The sequence below is a fragment of the Penicillium expansum genome, assembly GCF_000769745.1.
Source record: "Penicillium expansum strain MD-8 chromosome Unknown contig52, whole genome shotgun sequence".
NCBI classification, from domain to species: domain Eukaryota; kingdom Fungi; phylum Ascomycota; class Eurotiomycetes; order Eurotiales; family Aspergillaceae; genus Penicillium; species Penicillium expansum.
In genome coordinates this window covers 201,605-224,920 of record NW_015971294.1, presented here as the reverse complement: position 1 = coordinate 224,920, position 23,316 = coordinate 201,605, and the positions used below count along the sequence as shown (strand labels likewise).

The 23,316-nt window shown below is 47.2% G+C and overlaps 9 protein-coding genes across 9 annotated transcripts; 2 read left to right on the top strand and 7 right to left on the bottom strand.

The window, feature by feature from the left end:
* Window positions 1-985: 985 nt before the first annotated feature.
* Window positions 986-2,452, bottom strand: PEX2_020180 (class-II fumarase/aspartase family protein; the record flags this gene model as incomplete). Its single annotated transcript, XM_016739293.1, has 3 exons — window positions 986-1,895; window positions 1,945-2,184; window positions 2,250-2,452. The coding sequence occupies 3 exons, from the start codon at window positions 2,450-2,452 to the stop codon at window positions 986-988; spliced, it is 1,353 nt and encodes a 450-aa protein (XP_016599232.1).
* A 567-nt stretch (window positions 2,453-3,019) lies between these two features.
* PEX2_020170 (Major facilitator superfamily domain, general substrate transporter) lies at window positions 3,020-4,706 on the bottom strand (the record flags this gene model as incomplete). The annotated part of the gene is made up of 3 exons (XM_016739292.1): window positions 3,020-3,199; window positions 3,253-3,373; window positions 3,436-4,706. The coding sequence occupies 3 exons, from the start codon at window positions 4,704-4,706 to the stop codon at window positions 3,020-3,022; spliced, it is 1,572 nt and encodes a 523-aa protein (XP_016599231.1).
* Window positions 4,707-4,991: 285 nt separating this feature from the next.
* Window positions 4,992-6,076, bottom strand: PEX2_020160 (fungal specific transcription factor domain-containing protein; the record flags this gene model as incomplete). The annotated part of the gene is made up of 2 exons (XM_016739291.1): window positions 4,992-5,967; window positions 6,015-6,076. The coding sequence occupies 2 exons, from the start codon at window positions 6,074-6,076 to the stop codon at window positions 4,992-4,994; spliced, it is 1,038 nt and encodes a 345-aa protein (XP_016599230.1).
* Window positions 6,077-8,955: 2,879 nt separating this feature from the next.
* On the bottom strand, window positions 8,956-10,350 carry PEX2_020150 (Major facilitator superfamily domain, general substrate transporter; the record flags this gene model as incomplete). The annotated part of the gene is made up of 1 exon (XM_016739290.1): window positions 8,956-10,350. The coding sequence occupies one exon, from the start codon at window positions 10,348-10,350 to the stop codon at window positions 8,956-8,958; it is 1,395 nt and encodes a 464-aa protein (XP_016599229.1).
* A 311-nt stretch (window positions 10,351-10,661) lies between these two features.
* Window positions 10,662-12,378, bottom strand: PEX2_020140 (Major facilitator superfamily domain, general substrate transporter; the record flags this gene model as incomplete). The annotated part of the gene is made up of 5 exons (XM_016739289.1): window positions 10,662-10,933; window positions 11,020-11,495; window positions 11,549-11,596; window positions 11,658-12,068; window positions 12,128-12,378. The coding sequence occupies 5 exons, from the start codon at window positions 12,376-12,378 to the stop codon at window positions 10,662-10,664; spliced, it is 1,458 nt and encodes a 485-aa protein (XP_016599228.1).
* A 554-nt stretch (window positions 12,379-12,932) lies between these two features.
* Window positions 12,933-14,133, bottom strand: PEX2_020130 (glycoside hydrolase family 12 protein; the record flags this gene model as incomplete). The annotated part of the gene is made up of 3 exons (XM_016739288.1): window positions 12,933-13,661; window positions 13,727-13,785; window positions 13,854-14,133. The coding sequence occupies 3 exons, from the start codon at window positions 14,131-14,133 to the stop codon at window positions 12,933-12,935; spliced, it is 1,068 nt and encodes a 355-aa protein (XP_016599227.1).
* A 969-nt stretch (window positions 14,134-15,102) lies between these two features.
* Window positions 15,103-17,489, top strand: PEX2_020120 (glycosyltransferase family 2 protein; the record flags this gene model as incomplete). Its single annotated transcript, XM_016739287.1, has 3 exons — window positions 15,103-15,384; window positions 15,457-16,176; window positions 16,236-17,489. 3 exons carry the CDS (start codon window positions 15,103-15,105, stop codon window positions 17,487-17,489), a joined length of 2,256 nt encoding a protein of 751 aa, XP_016599226.1.
* A 1,593-nt stretch (window positions 17,490-19,082) lies between these two features.
* On the top strand, window positions 19,083-20,264 carry PEX2_020110 (uncharacterized protein; the record flags this gene model as incomplete). Its single annotated transcript, XM_016739286.1, has 2 exons — window positions 19,083-19,753; window positions 19,814-20,264. The coding sequence occupies 2 exons, from the start codon at window positions 19,083-19,085 to the stop codon at window positions 20,262-20,264; spliced, it is 1,122 nt and encodes a 373-aa protein (XP_016599225.1).
* Window positions 20,265-20,505: 241 nt separating this feature from the next.
* PEX2_020100 (uncharacterized protein) lies at window positions 20,506-21,705 on the bottom strand (the record flags this gene model as incomplete). Its single annotated transcript, XM_016739285.1, has 1 exon — window positions 20,506-21,705. The coding sequence occupies one exon, from the start codon at window positions 21,703-21,705 to the stop codon at window positions 20,506-20,508; it is 1,200 nt and encodes a 399-aa protein (XP_016599224.1).
* Between the last annotated feature and the right edge of the window lie 1,611 nt (window positions 21,706-23,316).

The following is a 23,316-nucleotide window of genomic DNA, read 5'->3' as shown; positions in this document are numbered from 1 at the left end:
CCTTGACATTCATACATACTCCGTATAAGTGCATAAGTCTCACTTTTCACTTTTCACTTTTCTTTTTCTTTTCCCAGCCTTTCTGGAAAAACAGTACCGCGATACAGATCATCCGGGCTATTCCAATTGGCCTAATTTTAGATATTAGGTACAATGTACGGAATATCATCGTGATGTGTATGCTGTGCATTCCTTATGAACGCCTTCTACGTTATGCAAACCTTAAGCGGTTGGGGGGGCTGGCGAATGACAATGAAAACCCACAACGTACGGCGTATGCGTACATTAATCATTGCTTGACACCCGAAGGCATACCTCTTAGTTAGATTCTAGACTGAACATACAACATAGAGCTAACTAACAAAAAACTGATACCACACGTGTTCATCAACCTCGGAATTGTGAGTCAGAAGCCGCGGACCGTTGGCCCGTGGAGATCTAAAAATAGCACAAAGTCTACAAATTTATAGCCCGAGGCGTCAGAGTATCAAAGTATCAAGGTATCAAGACCGTACGTGATATTATACATGCAGAATGATACCGGGTACGGGGAGATCATTCGGAAAGTTATAATAAAAATCGCATGTTGTTTATACCCGGTGGTAAGCTAAGGTTTCAAATGTGATTGGTACGTGTTATACATTGTGCACACCACATAAATCTAATTATTTTACATAAATTGAAATTGAAATGATATCCATCCTATTCAGGGCATGAAACACAATAATATTCGGCATCCTGTCGTTTTAGTAGTGTCTTTAGCTTTTTAGTCATTTTAAATGTCTAAGATGTCTAAAAAAAAGACGGGAAAAAGGCTTAATTTTTGAAATTGACTTTTCTATATAAAACCAGGGTCCAGGGAAATTCTTAATCCCAAAATTGCTTACTATACCTAGTATATGGAAGAGCTGACTATCATTCTCGTTGAATATACATCTTCATCTATCCCTCATTCCTATCTATATGTATTGATCACAAAAATTGACTAAATTGCACGCCTCACCATCTCATCAACCATCAACTGGCTAGCTCCCATATATTTCAAAGGGTCACAGAAAGCAGCTAGTTTTTCCGGTGTCGCAATTCCAGTCAAGGAAGGCGTCTCCTCAAGAACCTCAAGCAAAGTCCGATTCTGTTCAATGGCACACTTACAAGCCTCATAAACCAGATCATGAGCTCCCTGTCGTCCCAAATGCGGTGCCAATCCCATCATCACAGCCTCACCCACAATCAACCCCTTAGTAGAATACAGATTCCGTTTCATCGAGTCAACCTTAACAACCAATCCCCCGAGAGCGAAATTCGTCTGATGCAAAGCGCCCACTGCAGTCACAAAAGCATCAGGAATAGCCACCCATTCCAAATGCCAAGGCCCAGACGCGCGTTCAAAGTCAGTAACCATTGCATCTAGTCCCAGTGACGCATTGGCACGCAGCATCTTCGACGCAGCCAGAATAACCTCGCTAGAGATAGGATTCCGCTTCTGCGGCATCGTGGACGAAGCACCTCGGTGAGGCACAAAGGGCTCCGAGACCTCGTCGAACTCATTGGAAGACATAATCATCACGTCCAATGCAATCTTCCCCAAGGTGCCACCCACAAGAGCCAGGAAGTTGAGGATCTCCGCTATATTATCCCGCGCAACATGCCAAGTGATATTGGGATTTTTCAACCCAAGCTCGGCGGCAAGCTGCTCACGAACCCGAAGCCCTGTATCATCAGCACCCAATGCAGCGATTGTGCCCGCCGCACCACCGAACTGCACAAGCAGACACCGCTGCTCGATCTCCTCGATGCGTTCTAAGTGTCGGAGGATGCTGGAGAGGTATACTGCGCATTTGTATCCGAATGTGCAAGGTAGAGCGTGCTGTAAATGTGTTCGGCCTGCCATTGGACTGGATTCACCATTAGTTCGCATTTTGAAAGCGAGGAAGAAGAACTCACGTGTCGCGATGGGTAGCTGCAAGACCCTTCAGAATCCCCTTCAGAATCTCGAGCTCTCTTTTCACCAGACTGACACCACGCTTAATCTGAAGCATGGATGCATCGTCTTGGATATCTTGTGTCGTCGCTCCCCAGTGGATATACTTGGCCATCTCGTCGGGCGTACCTTCAACCAATTGCCGAACTAACGGAAGAACAGGATATCCGACAATATCGGTTTCGACTGCTAGGCGTTCATAGCTAGAACAAAAGCCCGATAAGTGTTTATTCTGTAATTTCGGGAATACATGGAGATTGCAACGTACTCGATCTGAAGGCTTGCAAAAGCATCTGTAATAGCCTTTCCTGCTTCGGCAGGAATCACACCAACTGTTGCCTCGGCGCGTGCTAAAGCGGCTTCGACTTCGATTAGGGACTTCACATATGCCTCATCTGTGAAGATGTCGCGGATTTCTTGTGTTCCGAATAAGTTGCGGAAAATGCGAGAGTCGAGGGCGGAGACGGCCATGATGAGGGTATTCGAGTGTTTTTGGTATCAGGATAAATACAATGAGTGATTAAATGGATTTGTTTGTCTTTAAATATTTTATCTCAAGTTTTATTTCCCCCTCATGCGGAGGTATGACGCTGGCTTGGTCGCTTCGGAATAGGCTCTTATTCCGAAGGTTTGGTGGAGCATGCCCGGGCATAGTCCGATGTCATCCATCGGCATACGTACTGACTTGGATGGACTTAAATTCATCATTTTCACATATCAATAGGACTTGGTATAACTCGTGGAAGCATTCAATGTCATATTTTGTCATCCTAGAGCCAAAAAAAAAATGTATAAGCAACATATAGGAAGACCCTAAAGGGACATTGACAAGATACTGAGGACTAGCTGCTTGGTATGGATGAACGAAACTATTCATTGGATACATATGTATTTCCTTATTAAAATGTATATATTTTGGCAAATATTGTAATCGATTGACTATGTACAATCTACCCCAAAGCTGGATTACAGCAACAACCAGACACGAAGGCAATAGGTTGCTTGATTCGCAAAGCACAATGACCAAAACTTCACGTTTCACTTGCTTAGAGACCTGGTAGAGTACTCTTCATGCTCCACTTCGCCCTTCTTTTGAGTCTCCCGGGGAAGTTCAGGCAAGGTTTCAATAGGTCGGTTATTAGCAAATCGAACAGTTGACCACACTGATGGACTCTCGCGGAAGATGAGGTCAATCTCCTCTAGAGAACGACCCATAGTCTGAATATTATCAGTAAACGGCTTGCGGGTGATAAAAAATCACGGAAACTCACCTCGGGGTACAAGAAATAGACAGTTATAGGGACGAATGCACCGATACACGTATAAACAATGTAGTACTTATACCCAATTGTTTCTATTGCAACTGGAGTAATCATAGTAACCACGAAGTTCCTATCATGAAGGTTAGAGTCTGTTTGGTGAAATATCTTTTTAGACCAAAGGGATGTGCATACCAAAGCCAGTGATTCGCAGTAGAAATACTTGACATGGCAACCCGAAGACGAATAGGGGCCACCTCCGTGCAATAGAGGAAGTTGGCACCGAGGAATCCGATCGGAATGAAGAAGTTGAAAAGGAAGACGAAAAGGACACTAGTAATCTGTGCGGCATAATTGGAATGGGGGAAAGACGTCGCAATTGCCAGACCTAGCATGCAGCTAGCCATTCCACCTCCGCTCACCATCAAAGCGATGCGACGACCAAATCTGTCGATTGTGAAGAAGGATACAAAACAAGAGAGGAACTTCCATGTAAGTGTTCCACCGGAGAGAATCCGGGCAGTCTCAGCACTCAGTCCTAGACCTTGCTCGAAGATCACCGAAGAGTAGACCGAGATCAAATTCCCGCCCGACATCTGTTGGAAAAACTGCAGCAAGATGCAGATAGAGAAACGATACAGCAGCCGATCATCTCCCATCTTGAGAAGATCTTTAAGGGACGCTGCACTTTGCGCGGTCTCTTCAAGGGAACTTTCGATGCTAGCGATTTCCCCCGATATCCCAGATGCATCCTCGGGAAGGTCCCTCAGAGAAGCGAGTATAATCCGAGCCTCGGCGACGCGGTTCTGACGCACAAGCCACCGAGGAGATTCAGGAAGGAAGACGATCGATATGAGGAGGACAATGGCGAAGATGATGGGAATTGCGATCGGAGCTCGCCAAGTGACAGGTCCTGTTTTGAACTGATAGAAACCGAAATTGATCCATGCTTGAAGCATGTATCCGAGCGCAATGAAAAGACCGTCAAGTACTATGTGCTTACCCCTGTTTTTGGAGCTGGAGCACTCGCTTTGCCAGGTTGGGACTGTTCCGCTCAGCATGCCAATTCCCGCTCCAAGCACAGTACGACCCACGATCATCTGCGCCAGTTGGTAAGATGATGCTTCCAGCACTTGGCCGATCAATGCAAGTAGGCCGCCCATGAAAATCACTGGACGTCGACCGAATTTGTCGGCAGTGTATGAGCAGGACAGACAACCGGGCAGTGCACCCAAGGTGAATGTCGCTATCACCACTCCTTGAATTGTCGCATTGTGGCTAGCCTCGGCGCCTTCAGTGTTGATGGTGTCGATAGCTGGGAAGTGTTTGACCCAGTCTGAGAGTGAAACGAGGCTTCCGAGTCCTGACTGATTGTATCCGAAAAGGGTGTATGCTGGGCAAACAACCAAAAGAATCTGAGCAAGAGACAACGCCTCTCCTCTGAGATTCCAAAGCCGCGAAGTCATCTCGAGCGATGTATCCTGCGAATGGAATGGGGGAGGTGGTCAAGTTCGTAGAGCAGACAAAAGTTCGAAAGAAGAAAGGAGTCCGGATGATGCGTCAAAACCCGGGGCCCCGGATTGGGGCCATTAAATAGAGAATGGCAGGCTTGGCTTGCAGGATCTGGGGTCATGCAATGCATTGGATCGGAATAGAGAGATAGTATAAGGTTCCATCTCGGTATAGGGCTAGGAGGCTCGGAATAAGACCCTTATTCCGGCACTAAGCAACTAGTCGGGCCATCTCCACATTTATGACTCCCCCAAATCCATGAATCCCATGAACGGGCCTGATGGATCACCCATCCAGTCAGAAGCCGTCATATAGTTCAAAGCGTCTAATGCGTTGCCACTCCAGTTTTGCTCGTCAAAAGTGTCGGGCGCGTCACTGATAGGAACGCCATCGTCCACCACATGAGGAGTCTCCACTAAGCCTTGCGCAACTGGCAGTGACGAAAGTAATGTTCGCAAAGTTTTAATAATCTCACTGAGAGATTCAGAGTAAATACTTCCCTGCACTTGAGTGGCCCGAGAACTGTCCATTGTCAAGATGGAGATTCCTTTCGAAATCATGCCCATGCTAGTATCAAGCGCTGGGAAACCATCGGGCTTGAACGTGCGATATTTGAGTTGAGAATAGATGTGAACAAGGGCAGATTGAAAGATTGTAGCTGGTCCGACCAGACTCAGATTCCGAAGCCACTTCGGGATGTTAGATGCTTCAACCAAGGACAATATGGCACTGCCCGAATCAAGACATTCCCTGAGACAATTGCCAAACTCTGGTGTTGTATCGTCGAATGAAAGGCCAGGGCGATGTATTAAAGTCATGGTTATGTTTGCCATGAGCTGGAGCCACATAGTCGTGCTCTCATAGGAATGGTTGGTATCCCCAGATGAATGTTGCAGATCAGTATTCCCAATGTCAAAAAGGATACCATTTGCTTTGAGATTTTGATTCCACACTCGGAGGCCACGGTCTAAGTCCGTGATTTTTCTTGCGCCATCACGTCGCTGTGTCGTTGTATACAGAAGATCAAGGATTCTTGAGAGCTTTTTACCAAGGCTCACGTATTGCAGAAACACAAATACAGCGGTTCTTTCCCCGGGCAAGGGATGAGAAAGCTCCGTGGCCTCTAAGTCATACAAATGGCAGTCAATAGGTAGGTCGTTATCAACATCAACATCGTTGATCAGGGGGGGTAGTCCGTGAAGAATAGAAGTAAATCTGAATGATCAGCATGGATGTAAATTCATTGTGCATCAGGAGCCTACCTGTCAAAGACATAGACCCACCACCACAAGCGTTTCCGAAGCTCGATTTCACCAACTCCCATTTTGAATCGTCTTGCGTGTCTATGGAGGCCCAAAGATTGAGCAAGGCTGACAATCATGCCGTTGAGAGTTGTAAGAGTCAGACAGTGACCACTTAGTTGATTGTAAAGCGCAAAAAGTGATAAAGCTTGCAGACTCTTGAGATTTCCTTGGCCGACAACCTTATCAATCAAGCTATGGGCCAAAGAAAGTCTCTTGAGAGAATCTAGACTCTGTCCATGGAGTTGGTGCGTGGTATCAGCAGTGGATTCATGGATGTTCAAGATCATCAGCAATGTCAATATAGTGGAGTAGTCAATGGGACCATGACCACTTGGATTGTGTATTGTATTCATTAAATCCCTTATATCTGCCATGAGTTGTTTTCTCACAAGAACGGGACAGAATGCTTCCCATTTCTGGATGAAAGCATCTGCTTGCTGACAGTAATGTGTTGACTGATAAGACAGACACTGTCTGATCATCTCGCGATCATCCGAAGAAACTCTCGCTAGAGAAAATTCCCTATTGGGAGAGGGTTCGGCCAAAAAAAGGCGGAAGCAACTTTCCGCAAACACACCTGAAAGATTGAGCGCTTTCTGACATTCTTGTTCAACAGTCAAAACAAAATGGACGCCAGTCGTTGAGCCCGCAAAGCGACCGACGTCATTTTCATCATGAACCAATCGACCCATATGCTTGATAACATATGTTGGGTCGTCAGTTGGGCGTCTCTCGGCTCGAACTGGCACTGACGGCTCGACTAAACTTGTGGTTGTTTCTGGATTAAGTGGAAGCCTGAGCTGTTCTTGACGGGATAGCTCCTGTCGAAGAGTTGCGCTTCGGTCTTGCTCTGCCTTGAGCTTTTGTTGGCATCTCGTCAACTCAGCCTGAAGCTGCTCTAGTCGATGTTCATCCGAGGTGAATCTAGGGGACAGTTAGATATTTCCATAGATAGAGATAGGTCAGCAAACGATCACGCACCCTCGCACTTTCGTCTGTCTTCTGAGTGTAGCAGAAACTTCACAAACTAGTCTGGCCTTCTCACAACCCCGACACTGGGCAAATGTGTTAATTTATTTCGAGGTAAATATAGGGATAGAAATTCATACCGATGGAAAAGCCCCGTCACATTTGATTTTCTTTCTACATTGGCTCAGTCTTTAGCAACTGACTGCTCGAAAAATATGAGTATATTGTACCTCCTACAACGATCACTGAAGGCCAATTAGTACTCATTTAGATCGATATTGATGAATCACATACCAAGCTTGGCCGATTCGGTGGGAAATTTCCGCTGAACCAGGCGAATTGGGTTGGCCCTCCATATATGGGCATCTAACTCACACAGGTTCCCAGATGATCAACAAGGCCGGCAGTTGCAAACAAGCTTTAGCTGTTTAAGTTAGGGTCACTTTAGACAGTCAGAGGACCCCGGATAATTACGGCAGCCGATACTAAATCCCTCCAATCAAAATCCATCACCATCACAGTGTGCTCGATGTCTAGGTATATAAACCTCCCTTTGTCACCTGGGCTCTAGATACCTCTATTTGGTCTTTGAGATCTCGAATAGAAAAACAAAACTTGTCATTTTGCTTATCTTAACTTACCTTATCTTACAGTTGGCAGATCCTTAGAAGAAGCATCTCTGATTAACTCGACGAAAAAGCGCTGTAAAATGAGACGCTACATAAAGCCAAAGTTTCACCCGATCAATCTGACTTCCGGAAGAATGGAATGACCTATCACACTACCAGTAGTGATCCGGACGTCGCAGGACGCATGCCCTGGTCAAAGCCTGATGCAGGCTAACATTGGCTTTTTAGCCCCAAAATTAATTCAAACCCTCCCGTTGAATGGTGATAACCCTATCTGGTTGGATCAATTCTCATAACAATCGGCCGCTCAGGCAGCCCCGGGTTTGTATCCTTGATTATGCAAGATTCACTTCGATGTTCGTTTAGATGTCTTTTAAATATGTGCTAAGGCGGTAAAAATCATAAATTGTGCAGATGACCTTTCTATATATAATCGGGGATATGTAGGATACATTCCGATGTATCCCAGATTTTAATAGCTCTCTACTTGCCTGGCCTATGTTGAAAACCCAAGCCAATCCTTCATAATTAACATGCAGTTGGGTCCAGTTCAACGCTAAACCCTAATTGATTCCGCACATATAAATGATTCTTGCAAGCGCTTGACCTTACAGAACTCCTACGGAATCGGGATTAGCGGCGTTGATGCAGTTTGACGCCCCTATCACATATCTCGCCATACAAAGTCGAGTATCCCAAATCTCAAGCCTGTATTCCAGTTCAGACTGCTTTCAGTCAACGGGATCTTGAAGAATTCAGTACTCAGTACAGGCACCGCTCCTGGAACTGCTTTCTCATGATTCCACGTCACATTTCTCGTTACAAATGTATACTAGTCAGAAAAGAAGAGAGGATCCACAGGGGTAGAAATGAAGCCATAAATATGGCTTCATCCCCAGGCATTAAGAATATTAGACAGTTTTACAATTCATTTTTCATACTGCAAAGTATTCCTTTGTAAAAGATATCAATCCAGTTACTACATGCTGTTTAGTATACTATTCCTATAGTATATTATTCAACAGCCCAATCGTGATCCCGATTTAGTAATGGGTCAAGTGCGTTACGGAAATCCTTGGAGAAAGTTCAAAAAAATAGCCAATCGGCTGATGCCCATTTCCCAGTTTTGTCTGTGGAAAGGTTCTATAGTTCTATCATTTTTTATACATAATGCTCGGCGTTGAGTGGGAGCATGTGGGGGGTATCTTATCTATCAATTAAAATAAAAACGTGGGTTCCCGGGTTGAATCCGGAGAACCATGCAAATCGAAGAATCAAATGACTCAATTCGAGTGACGAGCTCAGGCTGTTGATTCGCCGGCTGTCTTGGGCGCGACGTCCTCAGCGGTGACCTGCACCTCGTGGGCATGTTCCAATTCAGACAGAACAATCCACGTGGGGACGAAGGCGAGAACGGTGATTCCAAAGTTGAGACCGATGCTGACGAAGTGGTTGGCACCACCTTCGGTTTGCATCGCCCATGCAACGGTTTGTCCCAGAGCCTCGAATCCACGCAGGATTCCGCAGTGGTAGGACAAAGAAGAAATATCGGTGCTGTACTGACCAACCAGCCAGTAAAGGAATTGCTGGAAAGCTTGGCCACTGAAGGTCCAGAAGAAGATAAGCGCGTATCCTTTGTTGAAGCCGCTTGTGAACCAGTCGAACAACGGGGGCTCGGGTGCGTCGTAGTACTGCTTCTGCAGGATGGTAGCCCAGATCCACGTGCCGATGATCAGGACAACGACGGAAGAGAAAGCGATTCTAGCGCGGGTCTTGATGAAGATGGATTGGCGATCGAGTAGGGCTGCCCAGATGAACGAAGACGCGATTCCGGCGAAATTGGTGAGGAACGATGAGAATGCGCGAGATCGGACAGTGAAGTAGGTGGTCAGGAACGTGCTCTGGAAACCGTTGTAGAAGTAGCTGATGAAGAAGGCTGGGAGTAGGAGGAGGACACGGCGAGTGCAGATCAGAGAAAAGACAGCCTTGAATTCCTTGCCCCAAGTTTCTTTCTTATCCACAACCACAAGAGAGTGGTCCTTGCGCTGCACCTTCTCGGCGGGACTGAGTAGAAGCGAAATCGGCAGACCAAGACACATGATGACAATGAAGACGATGTAAGTCGAAGCGCTGACTGTTCCCTTTTGGGAGCTCTGGGCATTCAGTCCCAGACTGATTGCACCGCCGACAATTGGACCGGAAGACTTGGCGGTCTGCCAGATGGCAATGTAGAAAGCGCGCTCCTTTGGACTGGGATAACCAATGATAATAGCGGCCTCAGCAGCCCAGAAAAATCCAGCTGAGATACCACACAGCGCGGAGCCGAAGAGCAAGAACCATGTCGTGGGGTGGTAGTTATTAGTGTATAGACCGGCACCATAGATCGGGTAACCGATCGCACCAAGAACCAGACCGTACCGAAGACCAATACGGTTGTTGATTGCACCAGCGGCGATACAAACAACAGCGAATAATCCGTAGACCAGAGCGTTCGCCGCAGAGACAGCGTAAGGCTCGGCTGCACCACCAGCTCCAAGGTTGTTCAGTGCATCCCACATTCCAGGAGCGGTGAATGAGACACCACTAGCAACGGCAATTTGGAAGGGAATGGAGCGGTACCAAGACGACCGAGGCCGGGTGATAGTCTGAGAGTCATCGTTGGTAGAACCAACTTCTGGCTCAATTGAAGGGGCCATGGTCATATGTATGCCCTCTCAAGAGTCCCTTTCTTATAAACAACGGTATAACAATAAAGAAGAAAGAACAAGAATTAGACGAAGAAGTTATATTGATAAAAATTTAAATTAAAGGTGGATCCCGGGATGTCGTGCTTGATGCCAAGACATTGAAAAGACCCCAAATGGAAAACTTGCGGCAGCGCCACGTTCTCACTATGCTTTGACTAGCTTCGGCACTTCGATGGCCTAACAACCCTAATGACATGACATGGATGTTATACGGTTTCCAGCTCGAATATATTTTTCAGATATATGAGGCAATTCAACACTCACACATTAACAGACAATCGCTCTTTTCGTGCGTCCCGGTTCACGAGAAAGGCGATCAAGCCAACGCTCAAGAATTGTGCGATAGTAGTAACCAGAGTTGAAATGAATCCCGCTCGAAAGTTGGGGGCAGAAATAGCTGGATACTGAAAGATTTGTGTCCATGCTGCGAAGGCCTGGCCGATCGCATTCATGCTTGCTGTGACGATAGCCCGTTCCTCGGCATCCTTGGCCATAGTGATAGTCGCCCAACTCATACTGAGCGGACTAATCGCTGTGATAAGAGTCAATATCCAAGTCATTCTTTAAGATGAGAAATGACGAATAAAACCAAAGAGCCTGTATTCGGGAACCACGTACCGCCTTCGAATCCAGTGAGGATAAACCCAAATAGCCGTCCCGTTTCCCCCACATTATAGACAACAAGCAAAATGACACCAATCAGGACGGGAATGCTGGTCACCACGGAAGGAATCCAGAAGTTTCGCAGGCGATCAGCGGTAACACCCGCTACTAGCGCGGCTACGACGGACAGTGCCGTTGCAATTGTCGGCAAGGTGTTCACCCGTGAGACGGAGTAGATTTCTGGCTTAGCCTTGAGATATAGGCTAAAGGGCGTCGAGTATGGTGTGAAGTTCTGGTCCATTAAGGCCCAATGCACGACGAAGACATACCAATGCCATCTTCCAAAGACTCGTTTGAAGATGGCCCGAGAAACTTTTAGTTCGCTTGGTGCTGTGAGACCTTCCAGACGAATGTTGGCAATATCGTGCTCGGTCGCTGTCAAGAACCGTGGCTTTGAGCGATGAGGAACATCTGGGAAAATGAAATATCCGCTGGTCTGTGTTAGATGAACAAGCGAACAGCCCCGGGGTAGGATATGACTTACACAATGCAAATAGGAATTGTGATAATAGTGCAAATAATGAACAACCATCTACCAACGGGTCAGTGCCAAGAACACCAAAAGTCTTTCATATACAATTAGAGTCAAATACCTCCACCCAGCCAATCCATGCTTCCCTTCCAAATTTGTATAAGCAGCAGCTTGCAAATAACCCGCGAACATAGTCCCAAGTGGCGAAGCGACAAAGAAAAGCGCAACCCGACGCGTCACCTCGCCCGGTTTGTACCACGACCCGATGACATAGATGACGCCAGTGAAGGAGCAAGACTCGCAGATCCCAATGAAGAAGCGCATTGCGTATATTTTATTTAGATTCTGCGCCCAAGCGCAACCGAATGTGAAGAGACCCCATCCGATTTCCAAGGTCGGCAACGCAATGTTGATACGCGTGCGTGTTAGCCAGTAGCAGGCCGGTATCATGGAGGTGCAATACGAGGCCCAGAATACCGCTGTAATGTAGTTCAATTCGTTACCATGCAGATTAAGGTCTTCTTTCATGCCTCTATGATGGGTTGTTAGTAATCGGGCTTATCTGCTGGACTGACGGTATTGCCGACATACGATACATAGGCATTGGTGATCGCCTGCTGGTCAAGGTATTTGGTGAAGAATGAAAGGCAGCCAAAGATTAGGATCATGATATCTAGTTTGAGGACGAGCTTTTTCTCTGGGTGAGACATGTCCTTGGGATACCATTTGGCATGGGTAAGGAATCGGAGCCATAATCCATCTTGCAGCTCTGGATTGGATTGGACCTCATGATCGGATATTTCATGAATCGACTTGGTATCAGTTATGTATGAATTCTCCATATTTGAGTACTTGAATCGATAAACAGCTGGAAGCGATAATTCAGGGCTGACCCAGTCTCTATATGACAGTGATCATCCCTTGCTTGCGGGTATTCTCTTATTTTTCTTGCATGTTGCCATTCTTCGCTAGGTGCAAGTCTCGATAATGGAAAATGCCACGATTATCACGCCTGATGGTGTCATGTGCGCATGCATGCACCTGCTACCCAATATTGCGGAGAAATCACGAATCTCGGAGACTGGCCGAGTCTGATATGCGAGCGTTCTCATTACTGGTCGCTAAGCTCGGGACATTGACGCCAGCTTATCTTGATTGATCAGATTCATAATCTAAAAGGAAATTTGGGAGTATGATGTTTCGTTCTTATGTTCAGGGGTTGAATGCTTGGCAAATAATTGACGAGGCACGGAGTAGCCCGGGCTTCAAGTGTCCAAGATAAGACAATGAAGATGAAATTCAGAACTGACATGATGTGTAACGCTTGATGTGTATCGATGTGAATGGAAAAAGGCGGAAAATAAATGCTCATAATCATACAATATATACCCCTTCCTCAACTCTTGATGTCGATCTTGTACTCGTCGGCCCAGAAGGTGACATTTTTGTTCACAGAGTAGACCTCAGTTCCGAAACTGAGACTGCCAAGGTAGTCGTTTTTGGACGGATAGTCACTTCCTCCGAAGCTGTACAGATCGGTGATGAGAGGATAGAGGTCTCCAGAGAACTTCTCGACAATCGTTCCCATTTCCGGGACCCAGGACAAAACGTATTGTCCGTTGTCATTTTGACCGGTGTAAAGTGTGCTGATGAGAATACATGTTAGCGTATGCTGGAATATGTCAGGTACAAGTTGAACTTCAACTAACAATTTCGTTCCATCCAAGGTCCTGTTGATTCCTGGGTTACCCCATCCATGGGGCTGGGCCTCCAGATTCGACATCCAGAACCAAACCATGACCTCGAATTTCGCCTGAGTTTCATTCTTGGCTTTATCGGCATCGGCATCCAAGAACATATCAATGGCGACGTTAGTAGCAAGGTTTTCGGTCGCCAACGCTTGTACATCCGTTGATGCGGCGGTCGTGTCACCCAGTCCATATGTCCAACTCAGGTCAAGATTCAACTCCGAGATATTTTCCAACTCCTTTGGCAATACATTGTCGACGCGAATATTCGGGTATCCGTGGACAGGCGCAGTCTGTGGGCCAGGGTCAAACTGCCAGGTGATAGAAAATTCGGGAGCGGTTTGGGCGGCATAAGTCTGGTTGACCAACGTTGTGATCTAAGTCAAGATGCTACGTTAGTACGCTTTTAGTAAAAGTGTGGATGGGTATGTTCAATGCATACATTCATGCAAAGCCCGTTTCCTGTCGAGGTACTTGTCACACCCCATTGATTAGGATTCACTATAGTTTCGGTCAGTCGTTGTTCAAGGGTCAGTAGCCCTCGGGCTGGTAGCTTGGGGTGTACCTACGGGTGTATTGTTCAGTTTTTGATGGTGGAGTGATTCCCCAAGACAGCTCGCAGTATTGGGTGTGCTCCACGCCGTTGTTCGTGATTGTGTTATGACCGCCACCACCGCCAGTGCTGTCGCTGCCGCCGGTGCTGTCATCGCTATTGTTCCCCCCGGTAAATAGAGGCTTCTGACCCGTAGCGGCTCGGTGGGCGTCAAGGCCCATAAGAGCTCCAACGCTTCCCCCAACTGGGATGGCCACAAGGACCGCATTGACGATCAGTCCTATCCCAAAAACCATGATCAAAAGCGAGAGGCGTATCAAGTCAAGAAATAAGCGATAGTGAGCAAGTGAGAATGATAAGCCAGCCAAAGATGAGAGGGAATAAAGAAAAGAAAAAAAAAGAAAAAAACCAATACGTTGAACAGCGAATAGCAAAGGGGAAATTCTCGGTATCACATCCCACAGCAATATGTGGATGAGTGAATGGGAAGGTCGAGATGCATCGGGTTAGTATGTTTAGGACGATCGGGACTACGTAGGTAAGCGTTGACCATACAAGTCTTGTTGATAAGAAAAGGGCCCTTTAAGCGGGGTCTTTTCCAAGCTTAGCGTGGTAATGGTGTGCTCATGTATGCTTTCGCTCTGCAGTATATTACGAGAATTCAGGTACAGTTCAGGTACGGAACCACATCAAGTCCTCCGATGGAAACTTTCATTTTATGGATTATTATGATTGGTCGGATTAGGTGGCAATTTAGGAACTGAAAATAGAAACTTTGTAATATTACTGAAATATTACAGTGTACAAAGTGGAAAAGAGAAAAAAAGCAAGACATGACCCGCTTGATGCAACCAGAAAGTACCCAAGAAAAAGTCAGACACATTGCGTAAGAAACCAGTAGTAGAAGTGAAACATTACGTTTGAAAAATTCATTTAAAATTCATTAAAATTCATTAAAAACGATGAAAACCGATTAAAACCGATTAAAAACCGTAAACATCAGGGAAAAATCTATTTTTGCTCGCCGCGCCGGCCCAATGCGGCCATGCACCATACTCCTTGGCGTGCACTAGCCTCAGGGCTTAACCATCTGGTCCCTTTGAGATCGCCGGTACCGTACGCTAAAATACTAGGGAATGTGAAACCTTTTCTCTTCCATCCTTCCATTCCAGCTCTTTGGGCTGATCACACTCGTTTTCAACCGTTCTCAAGATCCCACATTCCTCGTCTTTTGAATTAGATAACCTAGAACTTTTCGTCTCGAGATGGACCGACGTTATGGTCCCGACGATCAGGATGAAAAGGTAGAGCTGAATACCTACCGAGGCTTCCATCCAAACCCCAGCTTCGAACAAACAGAGCCTTTTGCGCCCTCACCAGTCTCTCCGAGACCTCTTACTCCAGTCAGACCGGGTCATTTCCCTACCGATGAGTACGGCCAACCAGTTTGGCTTCAACCTACCGCTCGAATGTCCGGACACTCTGATAACAACTCGTCCTGGGACACACGGACGCCGTATGATTCCCGGTCGGCTTCACCAACTCTAGTTAGTACAATCTTTTCTTTGTTCGCTTTGTTCTCGATATAGATCACAGCCTAACAAATTTTATCTGTACAGTACCAAAACAATGGAGTGCAAGAAAGTCATCAGAGTCTTGCCCCCCTAGTGAGCTCACCTGCTCCTCCTTCATTTGAAAAGGACTGGGTCAAATCTGGATCGATTGCTCGCATCCATGACCGCGATGATGCGGAAACATGGAAAGGATGGAAGAGATGGGTCTTTTTCCTGGTACCATTTCTCACACTCGCCAACACCGGAATTTACATGTTCTATCTCGGTCTGAGAATTTATTGCATCATTATGGCCCAAAACATAGCTCACGTCTCATATGCTGGAGCTTGGGTCTTTGTGGCTATTGAAATCACTGTTGCAATCCCCTCCCTCATGCACAACTGCTGGACTATGATGGCCTTGAAGAGGAGAGGCCGTGCCAAGCTGAGATTGACCGGTAATGAATGCCCTACGGTGGATGTGTTTATCACTTGCTGTGGAGAGGACGACGAAGTTGTTCTCGATACCGTCCGTGGTGCATGTGACCAGGACTATCCCCGCGACCAGATGAGGGTCATCATCTTGGACGACGCCCACTCTCCCACCCTCGAAGCTGCCTGCAACCAACTCGCCTTGAACCACCCCAACGTCATTTACATGGCCCGTGAAAAGATACCCGGAAAGCCCCACCATTTCAAGGCCGGTAACTTGAACTATGGTCTCGATCAAGTCAACCTTTTGCCCGGAGGCGCCGGCCAGTTCATGGCTGCCCTTGATGCTGATATGGTAAATCACCAATACCCAGCTTAAACTGAAATTGTAATTTTGGTACTGACAATCTGCAGATTCCCGAACAAGACTGGCTTCGCGCGATTCTTCCCCACTTGCTGGTGGACCCCAAGATGGCCCTTGCATGCCCGCCGCAGCTTTTCTACAACACCCCTGCATCCGACCCGCTTGCTCAGAGTCTAGATTTCTTCGTGCATGTTATTGAGCCGATCAAGGACGCACTCGGTGTGGCCTGGTGCACTGGATCTGGTTATGTCGTTCGACGCGAGGCTCTCGAAGAGATCGGCAACTTCCCGCTTGGTTCTTTGGCTGAAGATGTCGCGACCTCAACGCTCATGCTTGGCAGAGGATGGAGAACCGCATACATTCACGAGGCTCTTCAATTTGGTACCGTGCCGGAAGACTTTGGTGGACATCTTAAGCAGCGTACGCGATGGGCAATTGGAACCGTTGACACAGCTGTCAAGCTGAAGTTCTGCCTCTGGGGTGACGCTGTTCGACAGATGACCTTTGCCCAGCGCTTCTCTGGCTTCCTCTACGCAACTCTCAGTGTTTACACTCTCCTGCTGACTATTTCACTCTTTGCCATCCCGGTCATCCTCTTGTGGGGCAAGCGCCTCGTCGCCTTTGCAACCGAAGAGCAACTCCGCTGGCTAATCTGGGCCTGCTTCGCCGCAACCATCTCCAACCGTCTCTGTGAAATGGCCCTGTTCATCCCGGCCGGCTACCACACCGGTCAACGAGGCTCCCGCTACCAACTTTGGATGTCACCCTATATCGCTCTCTGCATTGTGCGCTCCTTTTTCTTGCCCACCTGGTTGGGTGGTCAGACCCAAGCCTTCAAGCCAACGGGTTCTCTGGGCTCAGCTCTGAACGAGCGCGACCCAAAGAAGTCCAAGAACATGTTCGTCCGTTTGCGCGTGATCCTGTTCAACTACATGGCCAGCTTCCACCTTGCATTTGTCTATGTTACCCTCGTCGCAGTCGTCATCTCCTCCTACCGCTGCTTCAACCAGAATTCTGGCTTCAGAGATATCATCCTCTGCCTCATCACGCACGCTTTCTGGCCCCCGCTGACCTTCCTTTTCATCTGCACTTCGCTCTGGACCCCGGTCTCTTATGCGATCGACCCGCCAAAGATGCCAGAACGTGAGGAACTTCTGACTCGCGACCCTAAGACTGGTGTCGCGCACCCGACCAAGAAGAGTAAAAAGATCGCCTTTGGTGGCCAGGCTGCTTGGTTCGAGCTCGAATATACGGTTGCCACCGTAGCGACCATCTTGGTATTCGTCTACTCGTTTATGTTCTAATTATGATTTCCCCAGATGCGATTTTTGGAAATCTGTCTGTATAGCTAACGTGTCACATGCTTCATTTGCAAGCCCTTTCTATCTTGCGCGTTATATATGTATCTACACCTTGGAGAGTGGCGTTAAGCTTTTGTTTGTGTTTTGGTGTATCATGTACTGCATATTGGGCCTTTGTTATACGGAGTACATAAAATACATATTTTGAATCAACTCCACAGAAGTGACCCATCGCTGGGGCTGTGTATTTCCGTACACAAATAGCCGGCGATCAATACATATTACGACCCTGAAACCAGATCCCTCTCGGCCAATCATTCCATGTTTGGTCTAAGCGCTGGTTTTATCTCGGACCGAAGCGGATGCGTTGCCTGGGTTATCTATATGGATCCTGCATTGAGGCCTGATAACCATTTGTCGTGTCAATGTTTACCTTGCGTTATTGCTTATCGACTGCATTGATCGCCAATCCGTTTTTGACCCGGTACTCCGTACTTATATCAGACATCTTCTTTTGATAGCTGATGGGAGTTGGCGATCAGGGTCACCGCTGTTTTGGTGACGTTGCTTGGTTTAGAGCTTATGCAGAGAGGGACACATTGGAAAGCTTGATAGAATTGACTCATCGGGGTTATCATACCCCGTAGTTGGGATAAGTAATAACTTGGACTTACTATTGATTAATATTGAAAAGGATAAGTGTTTATTACTAGCTCAGATATTAATAGCCAAGACTCTTTGTTGGTCCCGACCCCCTCATTACCAAAGTACTCCAACACGCCACCATTGAAGTTCTCTCTCTCTGAAACATCATTCCATTGCCAAGTGAATATCCCTCTTTCTGAATCTTAGTGGATCGATTAGGCTCAGCCAAGGCACCCCTGTTCTGATCCTAATGCAATTAAATGGTGAACGACGTCTGTTTTTATCAGAAAACGTCGCAAAAGCAAAAGAATCACCCCTGCTAGTTCTCATAACTACTACCCTGGTGCCGGCGGTGCCGGAAGTGAATCCTACCTTGCCATTGCCATTGCCATTGGCCATTGGTTTAGAAAGGGTCTTGCGACAGGCTCTCCCCATACCCCAGTTTTCCTGCCCCGTCATCGTGGCGAAGAATAAACACTTCCATTTAAGGTATATATAAACCGCCGGCGTGGGTCGGATTTGCCACCGAACCGTTAACGGTTCGGGGCTTTATCAGCTGCCCGTCTTGCCATACATCAGGACTCTTTTTGATGGGAGCAGTGTTTAATAGGCTTCAAGCCACTCGGTCCGGTTTGGATTCCTCCGGTCACCTGATCGGTTTTTAGGTATCTCCCGCCAGATATCGCTATCTAGATACAATCAGACTCCAACTATGTCACCGGACTCGGATTCGAAAGGTCGAGATCCGGGCTATACACCGGATTGATTGTTTCAAGCCCCGTGGTTCGTGAGTTGGATGTGATTGTGAAGGCTATTTAGAAGAGCAGACGTCGCCGAGTTCAAATTTAGTCCATAGCAACAAAGTGCAATTAACACAGTTGAAACTTCGGTCTCAACCTTCCTTTACTACATATTCAATTATAAAGCTATCTCTCTGAATTTGTATTCACAATGTCCTTCTTGAGGAACTTCTTCGGTACCTCCGCTGTTCCAGCAAAGGAAGAGGAGAAGCCTATCCCTATCCGTGCTCTACCCGCGTCATGGTACACATCCAAGGATATGTACGAGCTTGAACGCCGATCTATCTTCTCCCGGAAGTGGCTTCTTACTACACACAAGCACCGAATCCCCAACGCCGGTGACAGTGTTCGCTACGACGCCGCAGGCTACGAGTTCATCGTCGCCAAAGACAACAATGGAACCATCACCGCTCTCCACGGCAACGATCTTTTCCCCGCTCATGTGCACATTGACCGCAATGGATTCGTCTGGGTGAATCTGGACGCCAGCGAGACCCCGGAAGTTGCCTGGAAAGACGATTTCGAAGGTGTCGACGAGCAGCCCCGATTCGACTACTACAACTTCGAGGACTATAACTTCGATCACACATGGGATATGGAGGGCGCATTCAACTGGAAGATCCTGGCCGATAACTACAATGAATGCTACCACTGCCAAGTTGCTCACCCCGATATCCCCACCATCGCCGACCTCCACTCCTACTATGTCAAGACCAAGGCCGGCCACATCCAACACTACGGCGCCCAGCGACAGGACCAGATCGACAAGGGTTTCCGGATCGCAACTACCTACTTCTGGCCTAATGCCTCTTTCAATATCTCGTGAGTATATACTCTATCTCTCACTAAACTTTATAAAACGCTAATGTTGACCCTCCCTAGTCCCCACTTCTTCTTCATGCAGCGCTTCACCCCTACCAGCCCGACCCAATGTGTAATGCGCTATGAAGTCTACCGCCACAAGGACGCCAGCGACGCGGACTTTAACCTCATCAGTGACATGTACAAGCGAATCATGTCTGAGGACAAGTACCTGTGTGTGAACACGCAGAAGAACCTCGACGCTGGTGTCTTTGTCAACGGCCAGCTTCATCCCAAGATGGAGCAGGGCCCGCTTCACTTCCAGAAGACTGTCCGCGACGTTGTCGTTGAACACTATGGCAAGGAGGAGACTGCGGGTCATCAAATCTGGCCTGCAAAGCGCGATATCCCTGCGGACGTTGCTGTCAGCCAGGATCAAGAGAATGTCGCTCTTCGTACGGGTGGGCACGTGGACACTTTCAAGGATGCCATGGGTACCGGTCTATCCACAGTAACGGCAATCGCTGTGTAGGGCTGGTGATGGGTTGGAAAAGGAGGACATGATTTACGACATGGTTTGATATTGCGTTCCATTTAGCATTGTTTGATGATAATTATTTAGAAATTAGTTTGCTTGTGTGGAATTTAGCCTTGACAGAATGGATACATTTTATATTTTCTTCAGCATGCTATATATTTTAAAATCAAGTCTATCTCGCTAACAATTACAGTCATCTATATATACACAACCCCCGTAAGAAAGAAATAAATGATCACTCTGCCCAGTCAACTAGGAACTCATCCAGCAAATCATAATTAGCCCTCTCCCTCTCCCTCCGTCCCCGAAGAAGATCAGCAGCAATATCAAACTTAGGCTCGGGACTAGAACGGTCCTCCTTCTCTGGCGACGAAGCACGACTCGAAACATTTAAATGTCGAGCGACATTGATCTTCCCCAATTTACTACCCCCAGCAACGGGCTTGATAGCGGGTATCTCAGAGTCAAAGTCTCCCAAATCAAGCTCAACCCCAGACTGTCTTTTCGTATCCTGTACATCACGCCCATGGTCTGATCCCATATTCTCAACACCGAGCAGAGACGAACCGCGCCCAGGATTCATCCTAGGATATTGATACGACTCACTCAATGACACCGGCGACTCAGACCTCGTCGCGCGGCTATCATTATGATCAAGCGAATCAAAGCTCCGCGGCGACCACGGGATTCTCTGCTCAAGCGAGTCCTCCTGTATTTGATGCCTACGAGCAGCACGCAAGTAACCCCTGCCAGGATCACGAGAACATTGTCGATGATCACATCCATCGGTCAACAGGTCTGTAAGAAGGACATTTAACTGCGCCAAGCGCTTGACCTGTCTGGCCGGAATAGAGTCCTCCGAATAGTGAGCCAATTTCCTCTTACGGGCCGTGCGCGCCCCCATCCCCATTTGGGTCTGCGTCTGCTCTGGAAGTTCTCTCGCCTCCCTCAGCCCGCGAGACTCAAACCTCGGTGATTGGCCGGCCTCCATTTTCAGCGTTTCTTCCTCGTCGTAGGCGATAGCGGGCTTGAACCCGATGCCGTGGTCGATGAGGACTTGGTTCAGATAATTGACGCGGCTTTCGAGGAAGGCTACGTAGCTGCGTGGTACCTCTTGCTTGGTGAGTGGGTCGTAGCCCACGCAGCGGACTTGGGCTTTCTCGCATGACTCGCAGCGAGGGAGGCGCTGGTCGCAGCGGTGTTTGCGCAGACGACATCTGTTGCAGGCGGAGACGCTGCGGAATGGAGGGGCTGGGGGTTCGGGGGTTGTTGTTGTTTGGGTGTTTGACTTGGCCTTTGGGGCTGGATTTTGGTCTGATGTGAGTGCTGGTGAGGTCGGAATGTTTCTGCGGTTGGTTTTCATTGAGCTTTTGGGGTTGGGGAGTGGACTCCGTTTGGTTTCTAGGGAGGATGAGGTTGGTGGGAGTTTCAGCATTGTATGTAGGTAAGCTTGTGAATGGAGTTATGTTGGAATAAATGAAAAGACAATATTTTCAAGAGCTACATAGTATCATTTCCATTATAGATTGCTATAGTTATGAACTCCGAAAGTAGGGCTTTGAATATGTCCGATAGAGTTTGAATCCCGGGTTTATCCCGGAACCTTAGCGTTCTCGTCTCGACGGGCACCGGAAGAAGGACCTAACTCCGAGTATGTGGGGGCTTTGATCTGATGTCTTAATAAGGTAATTGGTGTCTGATATCTATATCCTTGGGGAGTCATAGAAAAGAGCTTAAATCTAAACACAACTCGTTCATCTTATCTATTATGCTAACTCGCTTTCAGCCTCTAGGTTGTAGATTCTAAAAGGAGAAGACTATCAGCTCGGACGAATGCGGAAACACTACTTGGTCCACGTGGATAGAAGCTGTGGAGCTGCGGATACGATATGCCCCCACGTCAGAACTAGAAAAATTGCACAATCAGGCAATCTTTCGCTCAAAATCGGTTAAACGCGGAGAGTCATATCAAGAGTCCACAAGGTACTAACCTTTTGGAATAACGCTGGAGCCAATTGATATGCCAAGATTTGGTGCATGGACCACTGCTTGTCCCCGCATTCCTTCTGGAAGTACGGCAAATATCTTAGTACTCGGATTATTATCCGTCTGATATTAGCATTGACTCTATATCTTGAACAGGGACTACAAAAAGATCAATCCAAGTGGTAAAGTTGGACCACATATACTGAACAGGTGTAGATATCCATCCACAAGCTTAGGATTACAGGAGTGCAACGTCTATTGGACGGGCATTGCTGTTGCCCTGGATACATTTCCCCTCTCGGTCATTCTAAAGCTTAATATAAAGTTCCGTAGATACTGCACGGGAAAGCCTTCTCTTCGCCGATCTTTCCCACGTCAATTTTCCAAGTCGAGTATTTAAATATAGCATGCATTATTCGTGACAAATGCATATGCAACCCACTTTTATACCCCCTCAATCATAGCGTTGATCCCGAATCATCCGAAGTGGTTTCCCGCTAGCATCCTGAGGAGACTCCTTACAGAAACTAGTCGGGCCGGTACCACCTATCTCTCTTATATGCATGTCTGGGCCTCCCTTTTATTATATTTCCGTCCCAGGAGAAGCTGTCGTGCTATTTACAGCCTGCTGAGTTGCTTTTGATTGCCTAGCTCTCAACTAGATTAGTGCAATTTATTACAACTAGTGTAGGGATCCCTATTCCAATTTCGATCACTTGAGACTATTCCTTGTCCATAATAATCCCAAATAGCTACGGAACAAATGGATGAGAAGCTATCATCCCTCACGAGATATTCTGCTACAGATAGAAAGATGCTCTCCCGGTATACTAGCTATGTAACAAGAAACTAAACTAAGCAAAACTGTAGCTTGATCCTGTTTATGAAGATTTCTACGCTTATACCTTCAAACTTACGCGGGATTCGGATGATCCACAAAAGGAACCATGCACCATCCACTGGGACCTCATCGAAGATGGATTTGGCCGACCGGGCATAATGATACTTCACCATAAATCCAATGAGGAGCTACGACCTATCCAGGTCGAGCTTAGCCAAT